Here is a 24,995-nt window from a genome sequence, read left to right on the forward strand (position 1 = left end):
AAAAAAAAAAAAAAAAAAAAAAAAGCTGATGCTTTATCTGTGCTTTATCTGTGAAATCGGTGCGGTAATACTTAAAGAATTGCTTGAAAGGTATTGCTGCTTTAGTTGGTCATAAAACTGTTCATGTTTTTTTTTTTCTTATTATATTTAGATGAACACCATACCATCCCTCTCTTACACTGTTTTTATGAAATTGGGGAGTTCTGTTCAGAAAGGGTTGATTTGGTTTGCAAGAATGCTTGTGTTACCTACAACACTAGTATCTAGTGTAATAGGATCTTTTCCTTTCCCTCTGCTTTGTCTCTTGGTCATTCTTCCTGTACTGGCAGATTTCTTGAGCTGCGACTCCATATATATGAAGATGATCTCTGAATGAAGCTGAGCATTAGGAATCTTCATTTGTTGTTTAAAAAGTCATACCTATAACATTGCATTCCCATGGAAGAAATAAATCAGAAAACCTAGCTTCTGTGAGCCTTGTTAGAAAATGCAGAGGTATTTGTCTTCTCTGCACATGCGTATGTATGGGCACACATGCACTTGGCTTTTTTGTTGCAATATGAAGGAATAAGTGGGACTCAGGTCTGTCATTAGGCCTCAATTTGCTTGGCAAATGATCAGCTTTTAGATTAGAAGGTATGCAAAACACTACAAAACGTAGAATTTCCCATGGTCCTTAAGAGTGCCTATTAAATATACACACTGTAGAGATATATAGGCTGTCCAGCTGCAAATACTTCCTCACAGCTAGAGCAGAATTGCTGTGGAAGTACCATACCTTGGTGTCTGCTTGGTTCACTGGTATTCAGATGCAGCACTGAGTTGTGCCGGTCATAGAGACATCTTTGAAATAGTCTTAAAAAAAAAAGAAAAAGAAAGAAAACAAAAGAAAAAGAAAACTCCCAAATTCTGCRTTTCTTTGTGCTTCCAAAACAGGCAATCCAAATACTTCTGTCTGCTATGTATATCAGCATTAATGTTCTAGCATCTGAGTACTTCTGCTAAAACAGATTAGCAGGAACAGATTAAAATTAATATAACTGATTTCATTTGTCAGTCTTCGTACTGGCTGACAGAGATAAGTACAAATGGAATCACAGTGAATCCATTCACTGGGAATCCCTGTGAATGTCTTGGCAAATTCTGCTGTGACAGAGCTGCTCTGCGAAGGGCATTCAGAATACTTCGTAAACTGGACAAGCCAGCAGCTGGTGAAAAGTGCCATTTACCTTCTGCCCTGCAGAAGCTGAGGGTTTGAGCACAAAGAGATGCAGTTTGCACTTCCCTGGGAGGCTATCTCCACACTGAGAACACATCCTCTCCAGCCTCAGGTCCAGTTCCCTTCTTTCTTTTCTTAAGATATTGTGTGGTGTTTTACAATAGTCATAAAATAAATTCAAAAGAGAAGTCCCACTTTCAGCAGCTGAGCGAGAATGTTTAGCAGGGAACTTACTGAAAGCATCATTAATTAAAATATAGTGTGTACAGTCTCACTTTTTCGTAGTTTGATTGATATGTGTATAGATTGATACACATGCACAACCATATATATATGTGTGTGTATATATATATATATATTTATTTATTTATTTATATGTATAAAATCACTTGCTAGGAAGTGAGAACAGCTGGTTTTTGATAAATGGGCTGAAGGCTATGTAAGTTTCTGTGTAGCATCTGTAAGTATTTGCACATTCTGTGCTGTAATAGTCATTTGTAATAGCAACGCTACATTCAGTGAACTGCAGAGGATGGTTCAGCTAGCCAAGGGCATGGATTGGAGTTTTTATTCTTTATTCCTTTATAACAATRCCCTTCTTTGTGGAGGTTCAGTTGACAAGCGCGTCAGAGACTTGTATAGGTGTTGCAAGCAGAAGCATATCAGCCTGACTAAAGAAGTGTCTTGCCTTTTCTAAACAGCAATTAAGTTGCCAAACCATCTTAGGAAGATTGTTTGGACCTTGTGATTGGTTTAGGCTAGTCTACGCAGCATATAATATACTCTCTACATAGTTTATAATGAGTGTGTGCATGTATGTAATATATGCATCCCCACACAKTATCTCTACACACTATACAAATTATAGATAGTAAATACTATATGTACTATACTATACTGTATGCATACTATATATACATTGAATATGTAAATATATACAGATACACACTATATATGTATATAGCTCAGAATTTTGTTCAGTTTTTGAAGAACTGCTTTAAACCCTGCAGTGAGTCACCCATTATGTGCTGCAAAATRTAGGACACTTTCTACCCTAAAAAGGATGTTTTTTCTACAAGTTCCTTGACAGGCTGCTGCTTACAGAGTAGTGTTCAKAGTAAGACTTTTTGAAATTGCTGCTTTTCTTTTGGCATATAGTATCTGTGGCTGTAAAAGAATGAGCTCTCAATGGAGCGTGTAGAGCTTTAGCCTGACCCAATTGTGCTTTAGCCTGCAAGCTGCCTTTAAAGAACTGTGGGTCTGCGTTTGGYTAGTTTCCTTCACTCACAGCTTTTACAGTCCCTGGAGAATACGGGCCAGTCAGTCATTCAATCTTCTTCCGCACTGTGTGCACAGGGAGCATATGCCTGAAGTAACAAAAGTTGTTTTACTGGTACTCTGGGAATATCTAACACCTTCCATTAAAAAAAAGTATCAGAATTCACTACTACATTTCTAAAACTTGCCCAGTAGCCTTTTGGGAAGGGTGCTAACTTAACTACTCTGTAGCTAGTGTGAACTCCTCATGCAAGCAAAAATTACATAATAAACTGCACTTCTCCTCCTGTACTTTTTAGGTGGCATGGTCCTCAAATAAAAACAATAGTATTTTGAACTGCAGCACTGAATTACTACCGTCAAGCACATTTAATCCTTAGATAGTCTTGAAAGAAATTTTCAATACTGCCCAGCTTACTCAAGTCTCCATGGACAAATTTTTCTTTTAGAAGTGTTTTTCCCTGTRTAGCAAGCTCTGCTAATAAGAAGCAAGACTTTTCCTAATTAATGAGAACAATATATAACTCTGCACCATTCCAACATGCAAAATAACTTACCAACCCATGGGATRGTTACTAACTTCATGAGAGAGCATACAAAAAATCTCACACTCAARATTTGGGCAGAAACTAAAATTATTTTTCCTGTTTCCTGATAGATTGAAGATGTCAAGTTTTTTAAAAAAAGATAATAAAAAGAGGACTTGAACAAAAAATGCAAAGGCTTTARGAGCTGTAAAACGTTGCAATTGACACACTAGAAAAAAAGAAAACATGTTACTCAAGTAGAGGGACATTGGAAATTAGTTTTGACATTACAGCACTTGGGAAGGTAGAAGGCAAAAGAGCATCAAAAGCAAAGAAATCCTCACAGTGCCTGATCTGAGGATCAGAAGGGCAGCTAACGTGGCATTATTTATATTGGACACAATAGCTACCATCTACATATGCCCCTGTTGTCACCACTGCCTCTGCGTGTCTCAGATCCAGAGGCAAAATAAGAGAAAGGTGGGGAAAAGTAAGTTACAATTCCAAAGAGGAGTGAAAATAAAAACATAGAAGATGAAAGCAAGCAAACAAACAAAAGGGAAAACTGATGAGATATCTGTAGGAACTCTATCTGCCCGGTTAGTGGGGTGAAGARTGCAGGGTAGAGCAGCATAAGGTGAAGGAAGAGAAAAATTTTTATTTGTTTTGGGGGAAGGTCGAGAAGTTGTTTGTTTAAGGTGTGGAGAGGATTTTTTTTCTATTTTCATTCTAATTCATTTCTTTGGGTAATACACTTTAAATCTCCACCCTCACCTACTTTTCCCATTAAGAAAAAGAAGTCCCACACAGCAAAGAATGCTTACAAGAATATTCCAATAGAAATATGACTCACCTTTGAGGAAACAATTTTAAGAGTTTCTGTGCTCACACTCTGAAGCTAAACTCTCAGCCTCCAACTCCTCGGTTGCAAAGTCCATTTCCTCCAGCAAAGGTTCAGGTGGGCTTGTCTTGACAAAGGGATATAGCAAGCTTTAAAATACATCATGGCATCTGTGTGGGTTCATATAACTTGTTCTGGAGTAGATGACTTCTTTAATAAATGTAAAATAATCTGTATCAGTGTATATAGATCCTGAAACCAATTTYAGGATAGCTTCTTCTTTCAACTTTGCTATGGAGACAAAGTCTTTCTGACATAACTGTTGCATAAAAGTTTTGAGTTCTGCATTATAGAGCCAACTAGAATATATCTTTCAGAAACTAGATTGGATCAATTTTTGCCCTTATTTTGCCTTCATATTTTAGTAATTAACATCACATTTTTCCCCTCCTTGCAAGTCTTTTCTGCTGTGTGCTTCCAACTACCAGCAAGTTCTCTGAAAAGGCAGGTGTGTTGTTTTTTCTTTCTTCCATATGTGCACAAGGTGTTTTATGCAGAATATTTCTTGTTGATCCCTGTGTGGTGGTGTGGGTGGAGGAATTTGMAAGATCGGGCAATCTTTCTGTTACTGAACTAGTCTATATTGATCAGGGAAACTTTGAATTGGAGAGCGATCTAGCAGAGGTGCAGCATTCATTTACTTCAGGTAAATGAACTCATCTGTTACTCATCTGTTTCAGGTATTAATACGAAGAAAAAATTTCCAGCTTTTTGGCTAAGTCTATTACCTTATTGAAAACGTGAACCCTGTTATTGCTCTTCAATGTTGACAGTTACTGTTTTTGGTTACCATGTTAGCTTTTGTGTAGGTGATTCTTTGCCTTCCCAGATAATTAATTTCTTATGGAAACCCTGTTAGACTTCCTCTTAGATTAGCTTTTCTTGTTTGCCAAATTTGGGGTTAATTTCTAGCCTTTCTTTCTTTGCGAAACCCGGCAAAAAGTCCTGCAGTCCTTGGTTTATGTTTCTGTAGTTGTGCATCCCCCATGAAAATTGGAAATCATATTGCTTGGGGAAGAACAAATTGTTAAATTACCATTCTCTACTTTTCAGTGATTTATTGATTTATAGTACATAACTCTTCTCCTCAGTAACCATTGTAATGCTAGTAGTCATGGTTTAAATGAAGCTGTACATTGCTGGGGAAGATGTTTCTGGTTTTATTTGTACAAAATCTCCTTGTTCCTTCTTGCATTTGAGTATGCAATGGAGATGTTGCTCTGAGGTCTAAATGCAAATTGTTTTTCCTTTTCTGAGAGAAACAGGAAGGTTAAGAATAGTTCCCAGTATCTAGTCTTCCTCAGTTGGAGTACGTAGGGGTTTCATTTCCTGCTTTGATGTCCAGTTTCCGTTGCATTGATTAATACACCTACGCCTGGATCTAGTAAGCTCCTAGGCTTTTTCTTTGGTGCTATGTATGCTAATGTGAGAAAAATTGTCCCCTCTCAGGCCTCCTTTTTTCCCTTTGTGATGAAGAAAGGCTTACTTGCACAAGGTCAGAAAAAGCAAATGGTCAAAGATGGTATGGTACAAAAATTAACTGCATTAATCACACAATCACAGAATGGTTGASGTTGATAGGCACCTCTGGAGGTCATCTAGTCTAACCTCCCTGCTCAACAGGGGCGTCTAGAGTACCTTGCCCAAGATCATGTCCAGACAGCTTTTGAACATCTCTGAGGATGAAGACTCCACAACCTCTCTGAGCAACCTGTTCCAGTGATGAGTCACCCTGACAGTAAAGAAGTTTTTCCTCATTTTCAGACAGAGCTTCCTGTGTTTCAGTTTGTGCCTTTTCATCCAGGCATCACTGGAAGGAGTCTGGTCCTGTCCTCTTGACACTCTACCTTCAGAATTTATACATATTGATAAGACCCCCTCCCCCAACCTTCTCTTCTCCAGGCTGAAGAGAGACCCAACTCTCTTAGCCCTTCCTCACATGAGAGTTGCTCCAGTCCTCTCATCATCTTAGCAGCCTCACCAGGGCTGAATAGAGGTAAAGGACCACCGCCCTCGATCTGCTGGCAACTCTTTTCCTAATGTGTACCAGGATACCATTGGTCACAAGGACACATTGCTAGCTTATGCTCAGACATGCTATCCACCGTTAACTAGCTCCATGTCATTCTTCTACTGGGGAGCCCAGAACTGACCATAGTACTCCAGATGCAGCCTCACACTTTGAATGCTTAATACTAAGTTAACTTGATTCCAAACTGTGACCAGATATCTTCTCTTGAAGGAGCCTATCACCTAAGATCTGAATTTTACATACCTGTTAGTTGAAGGAGTAAGCAGCCAAATTTTAATTTCTAATACATTTTCTAAGYTATGGAGGGAAAAAAGAGGAGGTTTAAGGGTCAAAAGTGTATGCATCCTACCGGAGATCTCTTTCATAAGAGATGGCTAAGGAAGAATTTAGCTAGATCTTAAATCTTGATGCTGCCTTGAACATATTCTTTTAAGCAAAACTGCAATGACATTAATGGGACAAGTATCAAGGAAGGAGTTTTAGAGATTAAGTTTCACCATAAGCTTAAAATGTCAAAATGCAAGATAAGCAGTAGTCTTGAGATAGTTACCTTTCTCTGTCATCAGTTCTGCTGGTTAGTGACTGCATGTGGAAGGAGGAAATTTCTGATGAGGAAYACTTGTATGCAAAGATTCAGGGCCATACTGAAGCAAATGTTGACTGATCTCAGTGACAGTCCTACATTTTCCATGCTCAGCCTTTTACTGCTAATGTAGCAGTAAAGTCTCAGTCAAGGCAAGCTTGCAAGTCTTAACTGCAGTTGAACTTTGTTTTTTCTGACACTATCCTTGCATGTTTGGGTATGTTTCTATATTCCTGCTTTGYAGCCCATGGCTGCATCTTTGTAGCCCTTGGTTTCAGTTCCTGTATGTTACCTTTTTGCAGTGAAGCTCCACCATAAGTTCTTTTCTTGGCTGATGCATCCTGGTTGATGCAGGAAGATGCATCATCTTCCTGATGCGTCTGCTTGGTTGGAAAATATCCTTAAAGACCTGCCAGCTTTACTGAGATTCTTTAACCTTCAGATCTGCTGCACATGGGATCCCACTTTCCACTTCCCTGAATAAGCTGAAGTCTACWCTCCTGAAGTCCATGGTCTCTGCTCTGCTAGTTGCTTTGCTCACTGCTCCCCAAGTCTTGATCTCTTCTATGCCTTGGTCACTACCATCAAAGCTGCCACTAATTGTCACAGCCTTGAGGAGTAATCCCCTGTTAGAAAATATGTGATCCAGCTGTGCATCACCTCATTTAGCCCATCCAATAGCCGTATCAAGAAAGTATTCTTTCCAGAAATTGTCCAGCAAGGCTCTGATGAAAATCTTTCCTCAAGTAGTATAAAGAGTGCTTTATCCACTTGGGAAGTCTGTAACACATTCCCACATGCTACCCTTACTGGACTCCTCTCTGACACTAACACACAAKCTCTATCTTTCAGTCAATGGTGTGAAAGAGTTTCATATATTGAAACTGGTTCTTTCCATAGAAGGCAACCCGCCCTCCTCATCTTGCCTGCTTGCTTCTCCAGAAGAGCTTCTGTCCCTCCATCGTACCACTCAATCAGAAGAGCTGTCCCACCACGTTTCACTTATTCCACTCAGGCTGTAATGCTGTGACTGCATGCAGAGCTCTCRTGCCTCTTGCCTTTCCTAAGCTGCATGCATTTTTAGACAGACTTTTGAGGTTCCTGTCACTGAATTGTTAACTTTCTACTRCTGTCCACTAGTTCTTCATTCAATGATGAGTCAAAATCTCCCTTCCTGGAGACGATGTGAGTTGACAAAGTATTTTAACTGAACAGGTTGATGTGTTCCCTTCACTGATGTTGCTAGGAAAGAAAAAAGCAGGAAGCCTAATATCCTGTGTCCATTCTCTCTGACTACTTTCTGCCTTTGTATCTGCTGATATCTCCTTTGCCAAAGTCTTCACATCCTTATCCTAGCTATTTTGTACATTTAACACTGTGCGTTTAGTTTCTTGGATCTGCTGGCTGCTTGACACCTTTAACTTTGTTCTTGACGTTTTTATGTTCATTTGAAGCAATGGTGTTACTCTTGTGCATGCTGAATGGAGCTGGGTTGCTTGTGTTTGTCACAGTTTGGCAGAGATTGAAAGCCTTTGGCTCACATTAGATTTCTGACAGTGGCAACGCTTGAAGAATTTCAGGTGCCTCAGTTCCATCAATAATTGGTTTTGACTTGCCTGAAATTTGAAGTGACTGGGCCATGTCTTGATACTTCAGTGACAGTTTTTCATCCATATCTGTTGTGGTAAAGGGTTATTTTCACTACTTTTGCTTTGGCTACCCATYTGAAGCGCCAAGGAAACATCTGACATGATATCCTGCTCATGGTGTTGATGAAGAGCTGTTGCAGGGCGCAGGCAGTTCATAAGGAAACCTTGTATCTTACCTCGATGTTGATCTGTCGTTACCATTTAATGCTTGCTTGGCATTATAGTRTTGGCTGCTGGCAGTACCATTCTTATCTGGACAAATAAATTGTGGTCTGCACCCATTATGCCAGAGGACTGTCCCAAAATTATATACTCCTCATACTCCTGCTTGCCTCAGGGTGAGATCTTTGAATACTACTGCTGTGCTGGTGTGAATATATATGCACTTCTATTATTCTTTAAAGGCACCTTTATGATTCTTTAATTGCACAATRAGCAAATAAGACTAAAAATGACGTGACACTTTACTTAACAGAATGAGTTTTTTTTCAAAATAAGGATCCTTTTCAGCATTTTGTTCCAATAAGGATTTCATTTATATTTTGATATAGAAACCATACAAGGCAAAAAGTCTGAAACCAGGTCAGTCAGTAAAATGAGAGATAGAACTGAACTTTATATATATAATTAATATATATATAATATATAAAAATATATATGTGTCTTTTTTTAGTTCCTGTTTAAAAGCCACTGTAGAACTTGAAGCTGTCAGAGTACTTCTTGATTCTTCCTGTTTTGCTGCTGTTAATGCCCCATTTCTAATATGAAACAGTTGGCAGTAACTCTGCAAAGTAATGCCTGAAAGTAGACAGGAGCTACTGGGAGAAGGGTTTCTTTTCTTTCTTTCTTTTTTTTTTTAAGACTACTTTGGAAAGAGAGAGGAAAGATATTTGTTTATTAACCTCAGAATAGGATTATCAGCCTCTTGACCCATGATAAAAGCTGTTCCCATTAGTAGTACTGTAGTTAAAAATTTCTATCCCTTTCCATTATAATCTCATCCATAGCAGCAATTATTGCTTTGTGGTAAAAACATACTGCAGACAGTTGAAATTTGGTGCTCCTGGCTATAGCCCAAGGAAATGTGGCTGCCATTTAGTTGTTTTCTGTTTATTTCTTATTTTGAAAAAATGATTTTATTTTGATTTATAAGAGCCCCAATTAAACCTAAGTGGATTTAATGGTGTTGGCTAGTGTCTGTGGTTCCTATAGCTGTGATTTGTTTATATAATAATTTCTGGGTTATTAATTCCGTAATGTGATCTAATTTGTTTCCATTATATGTACACACTATTAAAATTTTACTTGAATGTTTACTTGTTACTTACGTCAAGAGAAACATCCTGGGGATTTATTTTATCCCCAGTTGGATATATTTTTATACATACACATGCACCTCCTGTTTGTCAGTACAGATGGAGCTGCGATTGTCCAGTGGCTTCCTGCAGGACTTGGTCGATGTATGCTCCCAAGCAATTTCAGTGAGGCTGGACTTCTGCACTGGGTCTCGTGTCATGTTAGCATGTGCACATGTATTTTGCTTTCAATTCAGCTCYTGCTGCAGATGTTGTTCAAAGATCCCAGTGATTTCAGGTAGGTGAAGCGTCTGTGTGACTTGTTTTGCAAGCAGGTATTTTGATGGGAACCTAAATCTTTAGCTGATACTTAGAGTACAGCTGCAGGTAGCATGGCTTTTGCAGAGCTTTTCTGTTTTTTCCTGGAGCTTTCTGGGACAGTTCTGCAGAAGCATGGGTGAAGCTTAGCATAATGTGTATACTCTCTGTGTGCCTTTGCATCCAGAAGCCCGTGGGGGGAGCAGTTGGCCTGGGACCATCCACGCACATTGTTCCATGGTTAAGGGGAGCACCATGGTGTTGTGTCACAGGGCCCAGCTGGTAGGAGTTCACTGGTAACATTAGGAAACCAAGTCCCCATCGCGCTGAAGCAGTTTATATAGCCAAAAGCATTGCCAGTATATGAACTGCCTCAGTCTCATATGTAAAAACTGCCTCTAACCTGGGGATTCTTTTGTGGAAGAAAATACTCTAAAAAAATTACACATATTGTCTCACCGTTTTAAGCTGTTAGTAGTGTTATAATCTTAAAATTATCATCTGTGTCAGTGTATGCATTGTATTCACACAGCTCCACCAGTATTTCACACCATCAAGTAGGCAAGAGAATAATCAGTTGAGGAGAGGAGAGGAGAGGAGAGGAGAGGAGAGGAGAGGAGAGGACTCACTGTCATCCTTTTAGGATTTTTATTCTCTTGTTTGGTAGCTGAAGGCACTTCGCATTCTGCCTGACATATGATAACCTGCCTGGTTAGGTGAACCTGCTTGAGCCGGGGGGCGTTCACAGGGAAACCCTGCATTATGCACATTTTGCGAATGAGGTATTTCAGCTCTGCTGGTGCTTAATTGGCTTTCATTCTATTTTTTCATGATAATGACTATATTAATTACATCAAGGGACATAACTATACTGGGAAATTCATTTGTTAGTAAAATTTTCTAAGTTATAATTTTATAATCAAAGAGGATGTGTTCTTTCAGGATCAGAAATCAAGGATCAGAATCTTCCCTGTACTGAACTCACTTTTGATTCTTAAGAAATAAATAATAGTTTAAATTGTTCTTTTCATAATATTTCTATCTATAGACTGTAGAGTAGTCAGTCAGCCTGTTAACTAGTAGATAAACATTTTAGAATTGATAACTAACTGAAGCATAAAGAATGAGGGACTAAAACCAGAGAATATTCTTTGTGTACAACTGGCAAGCCATTAGCAACAAAGACCAATTTGTGCACATTTTATTCCCACCTTTCAAGAAATGAGCAAAAAAAAAAAAAAAAAAAAACCCAACAAAGCCCTCAAATCACCAGACAGCTAGGCCTTAACCTAAAAATTAGCTAAAGTTGATTTTAATTGGTTCAAATTGCTAAATAGGAAAACTATTTGAATCTGAGTTTTCTGTTTAACTTTTGGTTAAAACTTTCACTTTTAACATTCAATAATGTGATTTTCATTAGCCAGCAACTGGAATATTTCCAGCTAAACCTAGCTTTTGTACTAAATTTGTTGCTTTTTCTTTCTTTTCTTTTTTTTCTTTTTTTTTTTAAGGAAGGAGATTATTTACTGGCATTCATAAACAATTTATGTAGCTAGCATTTTATTGGTTTCTCATGTTCTGTGTTTTATGTTGTTGGACCATTATTTTTTTCCTTGATTAGATTAGTTTTTACCTCATAATTGGTGCTAGGCTGCTGTTGAGTAGAACTGTAATGGAATTAAATTTAGACAAGTTTTTTAATAGTAAGATAAGTTGATATGTCAGTATGCTGAAAAAAGGAAGGAAAATTAGGAAAATAGAAACAAAGAAAGATATGTTGGGAATTTGTGAATTTAATTGCCTATGCTCTCTGTGCAATATTCTTTAGAACTAGTGATTTAGTCAGCATTTGCACTTTGCCTTCCTTTCCTAATTTAGGAAAACTAGCCTCTTTTCTTCTACAATTCATGATAAATTTCTTAACTTTGACTGAATAAACTGTTAAACTGAAATGAGAAATTATTCTTGTTTCATCAAGGAGGGTGGGGCAGGGAGAATCTACTACTGTTGAAAGAGGACCATAAGTGCAATTGTGTTTTCATTTGTTTAGCCAAGAACTTCCTTCAGACACTTGGCTGATTTACATACTTTAGGGCAAATATATTTTTTTCTTTTTGTAAAGAACTTAGACTTTTATATAAATTTCTGCAATTTCAAATAATTTTTGAATACTTTGGATTCTGTTTAAATCCAGTTTCTTAATATAAAATTATGTCTTGACTTTTTTTGCTAGCAGAGTTGTGATGTTTGAAAACTGTTTTTTAGGTCAGAGATTGATATCCAGTTTGAACAAACAGCTTTAATTTTGGTCCATCTTTTTTCTTTAGAGTTACTATTACTATGTGATTCCATTATTCTGCACATTGCTTGCTTTCTTAAGAAAGAGTTTGGAAAGGAGATGCTGTCTTCGGAACGCCATAGTACTCAACGCTTTTAAAATCCTGGAAAGTTGAATATTCAGGCCAAAAAGTGGAGCTATGTAGTTGACTGTGTATGTCAGGAGTTGTCTAGATGGAGGACTTCTTCTGCATGGTTTGAGCTAACAAGAACCTGTTCGTGTGCTGCATACCTTGTAGAAACAAACAGAATCTTTCTTTTAGCCTTGCTATTGWCCCCCTGATGATTTCAGTAATGCAAATATTGGACCACTTGACTCCAAATTTGCAAGTTAGATGAATGGATGCAACCAGCATTCATTAGACAATTGGCAGAAGGATATATAAAATCTCTGGTGGATTTTCACTGTACTGATTGCAAGTTCTGAGAAGCCAGTTAATTCCAAATAACTATGAAGTGAATGAAAACTCAGACTGTTCATTTGTGGCATTGCTCCTGTGTTACATTCCAGCTTTCACATCCTGCATGTCTTTAACTGCTTAAATTAAGAATGTTTGCAAGAGTGGAGAAAGATACAGTTGATAAAGCATGGTCAGAGTTTTTTTTTTCTTTTTTCTTTTTTAATATGCTCTCTGCAAAAACAGATTTCTTTCTGCTAAAAAAGAAAAATTAGAAAAAAAAAAACATACTGAAAGTGAGCTTTGGAAGATGCAAAGCTTATCAGAGGGGAAGATTTGAGCATACAAAATGCTGCCATCATCTTTGTTAGAAAAGACCAAGCGGCCCAGAAAATGGTTGGACATGGCTATGCCAGAAGAAGAAAAACCTGAGTACTGCTCTTCCATACTCCTTACTGAAAGATTTGTTATGGGCCAGCAGTAGAATAAGATGTGATTTAGACAAACTATCCATTCTTCGGATATTTTTGAGAATCTTAGGTAAAAAATTTTGAGAGTGCCCTTACTAGAATTTCTGATATTCAGTAATAGCAAAATAAATGAAAACATAAAGTGTTTGTTTATTTTCTTCATTTGCTCCAGTTTACAAAATTAACCCATTCTATAGTTGACAGGTTGCTAATTTGGATATTGTACATATGTCCACGGAGTGCCTGTGTTAACATTTAATAAACCAGTTAAGACTTGGTAATCTTTAGAAGTAGAAAAGACAGGCGAAAGAGTTTGGGTATTTTAAAATAGAAAAAGTGATAGCACAGAAAAACAGAGGGTGCTTTAAACATACTGAAACATACCATACTGCTATTCAGTAGTGTGGCACAGGATTTTTGCTGACGGCAAAAAAATAGCCTGCTTAATCCTGATCTGTTCTCACCACCATCATAATGCATATGGCTTTTTTTGTAGCCTCTGTTCAGAGGTTCTTTTTAGCTTTTCAGTATTGCTGGACAATGTAAATCGATGCATCTGCTCTCAAAGCAAAGGAGGATATAGCATTGAAGAACCAAACACTCTGGAGTGGCAGGACACAGTGCTTGGTGGCACATACATTAAATGATGACCTTTTCAAACAGATGTGGTGAGATAGGATGGAAAGGTAGTTTAATTTGTTTAATGTAATTTGTTTGATCTTTTAACTTTGAAATTAAATTAGAAGCTGAGGCTCCTACAAATAAGAGCTTGGTATTACTGAAAAAAGAAGTTCTGTGTGTAGCTTAAGTATACCGTGTTTGAATTCCTGATAGTTGAGCTGGTAAGATTGCAATAGTTCCCTCTACGATATCATGTTCAATTATTCATAGTTTTGGGGGTTTCTTTCTGAATTGTGACTTGTCAGATGGAAATTTTCCAGTGGAACATTTGGAAAGACTTCAGCAAAAATGTTCTGCTATCTCCAAGGTGCAGGAAAGACAGGTATGTATTATGCCCCATTCAGTAAGGTCCTTGGTGTATTTATTTATGAGAAAATTTCAAGCTATGCACTATGCTCTTGGGATTTAAAATTTGGCAGAGGCCTGGATTCTTGTGTCACTGTTGTGGCTCAATTCCCTACAGAAATCCATTTCAATTAGAGTGAAGAAGAGTCATTAAAAATCAAAATCATAGGAAAAGAAATCATAATGTAGAAATGTCAGAAAATGAAAGCAATGAAAATGGTGATTTCTGCTTACCTGGATGCTGGATGATTTACAGGCTGCAACTATGTGTCTCCTATTGACACTGGAGCCAAAATTAGGGAGTTTGTACACCTTTTGCTCGCTTCTTGGACTAGAGTTTGGAAGAGAAAGCTTTTTGGTCCGAGTAGAGTATGGACAAGAACCAGTGGGATCTCGATGCTGAGAGAGAGTGGGAGCAGTGGCATTGCCTGGGCAAAAATGATTAGAAGAACAGCTGGGAAAGGAAGGCTGAGATGAGATGAAGAGCATGGCAATGCATCTGGGTGTTAAAAGCCACATTAGGAAGAAAGAGCTGGAGCTAACTGCACTATTGCATTGTGAGATACACAATAAATTGATGTAGAACTGTTGAACGATAAAATATGGGGTAATTTTCTTTCTGAAAATCACTCCAAAAAAGCAGAATCCTGTTTTCCAGAACAGTGTTCAACTGTCCTGATCACCAGCTCTTACTTTCTCAGAATCTTTGCCTTGTTCCTCACAATAATACTCATAGTTCTGATGGAGAAAGATGATGTTCTTCAGGAAAGTTCTCTATGGAAAGCTGATCAATTTGAGACAGGATTTATCCAAAATGGGAGGAATAATGTAATATCATGTAATTAAAATCTCTAACTGGAGAGGTAGTCTTTGGTTGCTGATGGCCTTATTGCAGATGTAATAAGAAGAAAAAGAGCTAAAATACTGAAAATGAGCATTGGAAACAAGACTGGGGCAGATGCTCACTAATTGGAGGAAGAGATAAAGTTCATTTATGTTTGATGGGCCATGAAATAACTTTTCCATTTTGTCCAGGTAAGTCACTCCCACTGATTATTAATGCAAGTTGCAATACTAAGCATTTCATTGACTGCAAGGAGATTGGGATTGGGAGAAGTTCATACATGCTAACAAAGTGCTACTTAATTTTGGTCCCTGTGGAGTGAGATCAATTTTAACTGTATTCAGGTGTTTCTATTTTAGGAGATAAGTCATCCTGAGAGAGCTTTTGCTTTTACTTAAAATAACTTGCTAGAGATGGCTTGGTCATGTACCTCTAAACAAACACACTTTCAGAATTTGTCCTGTTTAAAACTGGTATCTGCAAAGTCAGCCTTTAAGTAAGCAGTGCTTCATCAGTGGTCTTTAGCTTGTGGCTAGACTGAACATGTAGTAAAAGGAAAAATAAATGAGGGATCTTTAAAATGTTGGTCTCAAAGTTTCACTGACATTGTTTCACGATATAAGTAGGAAACTGGAAAAAGTTACTCAGAAATGCATGCTTCAGATCTCTTATTTCCTATCTGTGTTAAAGGCTGCATGAGTCAGACAGTACTAGCAAATTTTATTACTGAAGTCTGAATGTAGGCTTTCTCTTCATCCAGGCTGCCTGTGTGGGAGAGCTTGGATTATCTGTGAAAGATCTGTGTGTGAATTAACGGTGGGTTTGCTGGTTTGGCAGGTAGTGCCATAAAAAAGCAGACAGGCCAAGGACATTGAGCATGAAAAGCCAGGAAGCAAGAAGCTAAGRTTTAGAGCTTAATGCATGAAACTGCGCATCTGTTCTTGTTTTTTGTTGTAGTGATAAAAAAATGGCAGTAAGTTTAAGTCAAAGAAAACACTTCATTTATTCCATTCAAAAAGAAGTTCCCAGACAGTATGCATAAGCAGTCTTTAATTTTTCAGCATCTTAATGAGATTCATAAAAGAAGATGAATTTAAAGAAAATTAATAACAAGTAGCTGTTATTAAGAATATAAGCTATTAAGAATAGCTGGAAATTTCAGGTAGCTTTTTAGCTTTTGAAAAATAACCTACTTCAAGTGGGTCAGAAGCTGAGACAGCTGAAATTTCAAAGACATTAATACGAAGTCCTACAAGGATGGAAATAGAGTACTCTTAAGCACTCCATGTGCTCTTGTCTCCTCATATCTTGGTTTTGTTGTGGTTGTTCTGGATGTTTGTCTGCCACTCTCTCTTGGGTTCACACATAGCTGATGACAAAAATTGAAGTTCATGATGAGATGAAAAAAGATTTTTCTAAAAAACTATGTGACTTTATGTGACTATGTGATTTTTTTTTCCTTGTGGAATTGATTTCCTTTCAGCAAAAGCTGGCCTTTATTTACTAGAATATGTACTTTCTTTCCCTTTATAGCTATTTACACATGCTTTCAGATAACTGTGTGTGCATATCTTTGAGGCTTTTGGACAGCCGTTAGACTCCTTTTGTAAGATGACAAGAAGAGGAAGAAAGTTTCCTTCCGCATTAGGTTGGTACTGAATTCCCTGGTGGAGGGGCTTTACCTTAAGGAGCATTCCTGCACTTTGGATCTGAGGGTTGCGTTTTTGATAGTGGATACACTCAACTATGTATCTACTTAAATGGAGGTTTTTCCTCACTCTGGAGCTACATATGTGGATGTGAAGTCCAATGGGGTGAGATCCCCACAGCTAGAGACTTCCTCCTAGCCTGGGCTTGTGCCTGAGGAAATAGCCACCAGGGAACATCAAGGCAATCATGCAATAAACTCCAAACCGAGAGGCTGCAGTGGCCAGAATCTGTACAGAGCTGGAGATGCTGCTCTGGGCAGGTCTTCCTCAAAGTATCAGTTTCTGTCTAAGTAAATCTCATAGGAGTCCTGTAATACAGCTATGAAGAAGTGGTATGTTTTTGTGCTCTATTTTAGAAGCAGGTTATGTTTCAAGCAGCAATTTAAGTTGATGTCAGCTCTTTAGAAAATAGCTTCAGAAGGACTTTGTTCCGCTTTGTCCTTTGATTTCTCTACTCGAAAAGATTTCAGTAGAATGAATTTTCAGGCAGGAGGAACTGACCCCTGTGCTGCTGGTTTGGTCCAAGTACCTGACTGCAGTCCAGCAGGAAAATCCTCTTTGTRTCTGTAGTCCTTTTCTCCCACAGTGCAGAAGTTTTCTGCAAAGGGATATACCTAAATGTACAGGTAGCTCACCTCTTTAGAAACATAAACAACCAGCTGTTGAAATAAGTATGTTTTTGGAAAACTGCCTGTTTTCCTTCCCTCACTTGAAGGTTGGCATGTGCGTTCAGTGCTGTTTCTGTGTTCCCAGAGAGCAGCTGGTGAGGATCAGGTTCATACATCTTCTATCAGTAATCACACAGGCACTTTTATTTGTTGCCTTTTGCAGATAAGTTGATGTCATGTTAAATGATTACATAGTCCACTCTGAGTTTCCCTGGAGATTTACTTGGTTGTTTGACTCAGGGCTTGCTGCTGCAAATGTGCTCCTCAGGCTACTAAAAATCTTCTGTGTTTAATGCTTGCATTAGCCCCAAAACAGCGTTATGTTGTGAACCCAATTCGTCAGAGATAGGAGAATGCAAAAGAATGCTGAAATTCTTTTAAAATCCTGACATAGTGAAAGTGGAATGGTCTAATATTTTGGTCTATCTGTCAGACATATTCCTTTGAACAGCTTTTATTTATAAGCAATGTATGTTAAATACATTTTTTGCAGTACTTGAAGGAAGTTTTACTATAGAGTGACAAAGCAAGTGGGAGTGATCTATAAACACTGTCATGTTATATAAAAATTCAAGAAATGGCTTTTAAATTTCTATTCAAAAATAGATCTTCAATGAAATCTACCTGTTAATAGCCACATAGTTATAATATCATTTTTTACAATATCCTTTTAATATATTAGAACTTCATATATGATGTCACTTTAGGAAGATGCTTCTTAGTGAAACTCTGTGAGGTTGTCCTCAGAATAGAAGGTGACTTCCTACTTTTGTCCTAAGGTTAGGTAGCTTGTCTGACACAGACATTGCTGCCTTATGTAGTTGGTTTTCCTCTAACTACGCCTCTAACTACAAACCATCTAACAGATTTTGTTGATGCTGTGCTGTGTAGTTTTTGTCATTTGCACTTTCATATGTATCCTATAAAGATATGAAAAAGCAAACTTTAAAATACTAGTTTTACACTTACAGCCAAATAGAATTTTGAAAAATATTTGAAATGAAAGGAGCTGATGGTAACGACTGACTTCTTGTGTATTTTGATACTTTTCATATAACCTCGTTATATGAAGAAGGTTGAAAACATCTGTGTTCAGCATGTTCAATAATCTAATTTTCATGGGGATTTTCACAGTGAATATAGACAGAATTTTTAAAAGTAAATGTAAATTCTTTAGTCTATAACACTTTTTGATTTCAACAATTGTTTACACGTTGAGAGAGGGGTTGTTGATTTTATTTGAAGTCTGATAAAATCTGATTATTTGCCCTAGGCATGCTGGTGAGTAGAACTTGGGCATATAAAGCTTCTGTAGAAATGCTTATAATAATTTGGTAATAAAGCTTTTTATATGCTCATTAAAAATCTTTGCTTAGGTAGTAATACCTCAGTCAAGGGGGAAAGATCTTCTGATGTAGTACTAGATATCTAACTTTATAGCATAGTAACAATTTAATTCAAACAAATCTCTCAGATAGTTTTTGTGAAGGGGGAGGATAGGGTGAAGTGAAAAAAGCTGAAAGAAATAAAACACTTCAGTCTCAAGACCGGAGCTGCTCTTCATGAGATCAGAGAGAGAGTGGACTTTTGAACCTTAGCAATGCAAAAATCTTCATAGATCTTTCAAAATAACGAGTTGCAAACTCCTGCATATATAGGAAAGCGTGTTATTTTTAGGTTGAATCTCTTGGACATTTTTGCATGGAAGTGGCACAAATTTTAACATAGATACTTGCTTAATTTTAAAAATGTGCAGATTGGAACCTGRTAGGGTGAAATAGGATGACTGCTAAAGTGGTAGCTCCACTTCATAGGAAACAGGGGCAGGAAGGTCAGATCAAAATCAAATTCAACCAAGGATGAAACAGTGTGGTTGAGCCTCTGGATTACCAAATCCACCTAAAATGGTAGTTGCTGCTACTCTTTACTGTAAAAGATGGAGCTGACATGCTCTGATGTTAACCCAGAGAAAGGGATTTAGCAGCTTGGCCATAGTGATTCCCTGACCAGGTGAGTAGGAGGTTACCGCAGGTTTCTGTACACACACTGGAAAGAAGTAGATGAACCAGATTACATTCACATAGTATTGTGAGGGAAAATCTGTGGACTGTTCCTGGAGTCAGCAGTCTGGTATGTATTTGTTCATTTAAATTAATTACATTGGAATACAGTGGTCTTTAAAGTAGAAGTATTTGTGCAGACTTACAGAGAAACAGCAGAAATCTGAAGTAAAAAAGCCTTACTTCAGGATTAACTTGCAGATAAACAATCTTACTTGTGAAGCTTAGTGGCCTGTTTCAGTATGCAGGCCTCTTTTTTACTGCATTGAAGTAAATTTCCCTAAATTTCTGTATTCCTTTTTGGGGCTCTGGCACTCCTAAACTATATCAAACTTCAAGGTTTTTTTAAATGAAAAGTATCTCCTTAGGGTTGCTCTGCTTTTCTCCAAAAATATCTGAGAGGTATCATTCAGTGAAAAGTGTGATTGGAGGTTTAACTCCAATCTTTAACATATTTTATGAAATAAATATGGGCCCAGTTTTCACCATGAGCTTACATTTGCCTAATTTTCATAGTGTTTCTTGATGTAGTGGTTACTAGGCATGCAATCTGTTTTCCCTAGTCACTGCAGAGAAAGTGTTTCTTGCTGACCTTTATCAGGCTTTCTGGTACTGCTTTGCCTTTGTGATGCCTACCAAACATAAATTTTCAACAAGTGTGTTGATTACATATATATATATATGTGTGTGTGTGTGTGTGTGTGTGTGTATATATATATGTAAATATACACAGCTGTGTGTGTGTGTGTGTGTATATATATATATATATATATATATACACACAGAGAGCAATATTCGCCTACTTCCTAGCTAGTATGTGATCCAGAGTTTTACAACAACCTCCTAGGTATGTGTGCTCCGTATTCCCAGGACCTGCTGAAAGTTACCAGTGATGTGCCGCACCACTGACTGGAAAACATCAGCTCTTCCTAGCATGTAGTAACTTTCTTTCCGGGGTTTAATAAACGACAGGAAATAGAGTGTGAATGAAAACCTCTGGGTAACTGGGGATTTTCAGTTTATTGGAGGATATGAAAAGAGAAGAGCAAAGAAAGAGGAAAGAAAGCCAGTCCTACTAGGCATTATATGTAACTGTCCATCTTGTCTGGATGACACAGCATAATCTTTCTTTGTGCTCAGATTTCCATGCATAGAGAAGAATTTGAGCAGTGCTGGACCGAGGTTAACATGGTTAACCTTACTGCCAGCTTCTCCTTGCCCAGGCAAACTAGCTGCTGTGACTGGCACTGCATCATTTCTTGGATTTGCCTCTAAAGTTTCTGTGATGGTAAAATAATCATTTTTTCCTGTTAAACATTTCTTCACTGCAGTTTGAAAGGCTCTTGAATTAGGAGAGCATCCAAAATCTAAACAGTGTGCTCTGAACAGGGGAATATTGTTGGCTAACACAGCTAATGACATCTGCAAAAGTTTGTGGGCCTTGTTTTTCGAATGTAAGTCCTGAGATCATGGAGAATCTAACCTCTGGACACCATTCCTTCTACCTTTTGAGTATTCTCACCAGAATACATGCTCTGCTCAACTCCCAAGTTTTGCAAAGGGAAAGGTTGATGAATGGTCTAAACATGCTCCAGTCCAGTTTCTAGTTGTTACCAATATACTTGCAGCCTCCTGAACTCTATTAGTCTGCAGATCTCCAGCATTCACCCTGCGACTCTTCTGACTAATGCAAACTGGTGAAGCTCAGCAGCATTATCCTAGGTAACATTAGGTATAATATGGTATAGGTAACATATACAAATGGTTTTGGCAGATTAGTGCTGCAGTGTGTCATCAGTATATCAATCTGTCATTCAGTTAAGCAGTGGGGAACTTCTAGTAGCACAGAAATTACTGAATTCCTCTTGGACTGGCATTGTGTAAGCTGAAAATGCTAAATACTGGCAGGTATGACACAAGTCTTTCAAACCTGATGTTCATTCTTTTTCTATTACAATGAACAAATTAAATAGAATCCAGGAGATTCTGAAATGATGTTCTTTTTGCTCTCTACATTGTGTGGATTTAGAAGGCCTTTCGTTGTTTCAAAAAAAAAACAAGTGCCTTTCTGTGATGGCTGGGGAGCACAGCATATTTTTTACTTATTGTCAAAGAATTCATGTTTTTTCCTAAGCACAAGACAGTGTTCACCTAGGTATCTCTTTGAACAAGGGGGTTAAAAAGAACCTAACTGCATTTAAAGTGAGAAAAGGTAAACCCGGTTTCTCCTTAAATCTATCTTTGATACTTGTATGTGTGTGTAGGTGTATATGACTGTTTCACTTGAAGAGCATTGCACTGTACCCTTTTTTGTGACACTGGCAGTGTTCCTGCAGCGATGCTTCACAGATGCCTTGGCTCCATGATGTTTCCTCAATCAGCATAACTTGAGGCTACAGCTTTGTCCCCTAGGGCTGGGAAGCTGTGAGTCTGAATATACATGCAGACTGTCATGAAGTACTCAGATGCTCATGTAAGTTTGGTCACAAGAGATGTCGTTTGGCCTGGGATGCTGCACAGGAGGGAGCATGGGTGTTACACCTTCTCGACACCACAGCAAGGAACTGCATTTGGCAAAGTCGCTGTGGGCAGGGGCCCACGTGCCATGTTCAGTTACTTATGTAGGAGTGTTATTTAGTGTTTTTTCCTACTTTATCTCTGTATCAAAGCTGACTGAACATTACTGTCAGAATATTGAGGAATTGAGATGTGTGTTGTGTGTTATGTTCTTAGAAGCCTTTGGAGTAAACTCAGGGGGACGTCTGGCTCTTACAATGCGTTTCTCTTTTCTTCCAAGGGTCTTCCTGGTGCATGTTTCTTGAAAAATAATGGTAAAAAAGTATTTTGCTTTTTTAAAGCTAACAACTCTGAATAAAAATCAGTTCCTTTCTCTGGCATGTTGCCCTTGAAGGATCTTTGCCCACTTGGAAGTTCTGCAGTGAATCTGTAGAACCTACCTCTTTTTCAGTGTTGCTGAGCCCTTTTTTCCAAGCCTGCTTATTCAGGTTGATGATAAACAGTAATTACCTATGCTTTGCTAGTTAAATAATTTGAGTCTTGTGGGAACTTCAGTGTTACTATCCTTGTCTTTTAGTTATTCCTTCCACCAAAAGTTTTTCTTAAGTTTTGTATTTTAACATGGGCTATATTCTGGGTGCAGACTTTGTTCTGTAAGTAATACGTAACAGAACGTAGGAGAAAATTATGCTTGCAAATCACACTTTCTGTAATTTTCAGAATCATTATGTAACTGAGGACACTTTGAAAACAGTCTCAATTGCTCACATGCTCCTGCTATCTCTTCCTTAACTGAAGTCCACAATTACCTTCCCAGCAACTGGTTGTGAAGTTATAAGTGAATGATGCATTATAGAAATTTATAAAAGACAATATAATATGTGTGCATATGTGTGTGTATATATATATGTATATATATATATGCGGGGGGGGTGTATGCAACATACACGTACACACACAGAGGGAAAAAAAAGGAAGTTTGTTTTAATTTTCTGCTGTTGGTTGCATGGGCATGCATACACGGCAAAATTTAGTCCTGCTATGCAGATCTACAGACTTTTTAGTGTCAGTCTTCCTATTTGTCCTCATTTCAAAAATGGCATCAGTAGCTATATTTTTGAGTGGCATGAAGAGGAGCTTCAACATTATCTATGCTTAATGTTGTAATATTGACTGTGAAACAGAATGCTGAGAAAAATAAATATGAGGAGTTTATGTTGGTTCTCATCTCATAAATTTGAGGTAAATTTGCTAGTGTTTCTTTTCTTGCACAGAGTAAATAAAGCAAAGCAAAGCCTTTCTACAAATTTATGCACTTTTTCATGTTATATGCCAAATCTTCATCAAACTTCATTTCAGAAATATTATATTCTAATGTCTCAATTATAAAGGTACTATTCTTTCATATCCAATTATCTGTGAAGCCCTAGCTATTCTGAATGTTGACTGTATGAGTGAACAAGTATAAACAGTGTTATGTAGCAGCATCTTTTTTTTTAATAACTTTGTGTTGAATTGACTGTACAGCCAATTCAAAAGTCCTGCAAAATGAAGTTGGCCACTAGAGTAAACAGTTTACAAAGGGAACTGAAATATGTATGTGTGTATAATCTTTTTTTCTCTTGTATATTTCCCTCCACAAATGGATTGCATTAAATTTCACACTTTTCTTATCTTGCTTATAAATTTAAAGCTAGCGTGTTCTGGGTTGTTCCATACTACATTACTTAGAAGGTGGATATTTGAAGGAAACCTCAAACATCAAGAAATCCATAGTAGTATTTATCAACTGGGAGTTCTGGGTCACTGTGAGCTAGTGCCTCAAGATACTGCACAGTTACAAGGATGGTCACAGGAAAGCGATGAAAATACATGGCATGAGTGTCTACCACATGCACATACCACGTGCACTCCTGAGACTGGAGTATTGACACATAATTCATGTAAACTACCTAAGATTTTTGATTAATGAGTACATTATGAGGAAATCAGTAGAACTGCAAAATAATCAATGGTAGGCCACAAAACATAATCAATTTTCAATTATATAACAAGGCAGATGCTCATCTGAAAAGTTGGTAATTACAGTTTAATGTTTCACATAATATGATCACTACTGAATTATAGTTCTGTGAACACTGGGGTATAAATCTATGCCACAACACACCCCCACACCAAGTCTTCTGGACACAGACCTGATAAAGAGTCCAGCAGGTTGTTCCAGGTGGGTCCTTACAAGTGTCCTCATGTACTTGGGTCCTCAGGTTCGCATCACTAGTGAGCGTAGGCATCTGCAGTCTTGCTGTCAGAAGATTCCTCTATCCCTTTTTCTCTCCCTGATTATCTGCCTTATTCTCCATTTTCTTCTGAGTTTTGGCCCACCCTTGTTCTGCCTTGGCACTTCCTACTCTTCCCCTAGCCTCCTCCCAAGACATAGTCCACTCCAATTCCTTTTTCCTTATTGATCCCAGTTTTGCTATTTTCATATGCAAATTCACTATTCCCAAAAGCATCAGTTGGACAATGTTGACGATAGATGGTGCTGCTGATAGGATTACCTGAGTGCGACTGGTCTTGCACTCTAAAATGCCCTGTCATTACCTTATTCAATTACTAGACAAACTCACGTTATTTTAGCCTTGATACCTATACTTCGTTCCGGTTATGTACAAGCAGACTCTTTCTCACATAGGTGAGCAGCAGAGCAACTTTCTTTTCACACTTCTGCATGCCCATGGTTCTTAGCACCTGAGAGGCCGTAAAAGCACACAGTCCAGATCACAAAAGAACTAGACCTGACCTCTGCTCTAGTACACCATGTTTGTTGCTTATATTTAAGTGGATGTAAGTGAGGTAATCTAGACAGTTGTGGGAAAAAAGGATGCCTCCTCAGATCTACATTTTACTTTTCCCTGTTCTGCCTTTTGCAGCTAGCTGTAGCAGAGTTTGGCTTTTCCAGAGTTGGTGCCCTGAGAGAGCAGATTGTGAGGGTCTTCTAGAGAGGGATTATGTGTTTAGATTAAATTATATGAATATGTAGTTATGATTTTCATATAAATGATAAGAAGTACCCTGTGGTATTTTGAGTTGTTATTGTTAATTTCTTGCTTGGTTGACAAAATGATACTTTCTTGGTAGGATAAGAAGAAGCTTTGTTTCAAGCA

General features: G+C 37.9%; 1 protein-coding gene across 7 annotated transcripts in view; it reads left to right on the top strand.

Annotated features, from left to right (window-relative positions):
* Positions 1-24,995, top strand: part of RNF38 (ring finger protein 38) — a 115,053-nt gene that overhangs the window by 31,833 nt on the left and 58,225 nt on the right. For 4 of the 7 annotated variants that reach the window (XM_085302097.1, XM_085302100.1, XM_085302096.1 and 1 more), the window contains exon 1: positions 9,605-9,782. The exons of the other annotated variants lie outside the window; for them this stretch is intronic. In XM_085302097.1, the coding sequence (XP_085158223.1) occupies positions 9,605-9,782 (178 nt within the window). Of the gene's footprint in view, positions 1-9,604; positions 9,783-24,995 lie in introns of those variants that run through there. 7 annotated transcript variants of the gene reach the window in all.

The sequence above is a fragment of the Rhea americana genome, unplaced genomic scaffold (assembly GCF_003343005.1).
Source record: "Rhea americana isolate MKP2758 unplaced genomic scaffold, rheAme1 scaffold_186, whole genome shotgun sequence".
NCBI lineage: Eukaryota > Metazoa > Chordata > Aves > Rheiformes > Rheidae > Rhea > Rhea americana.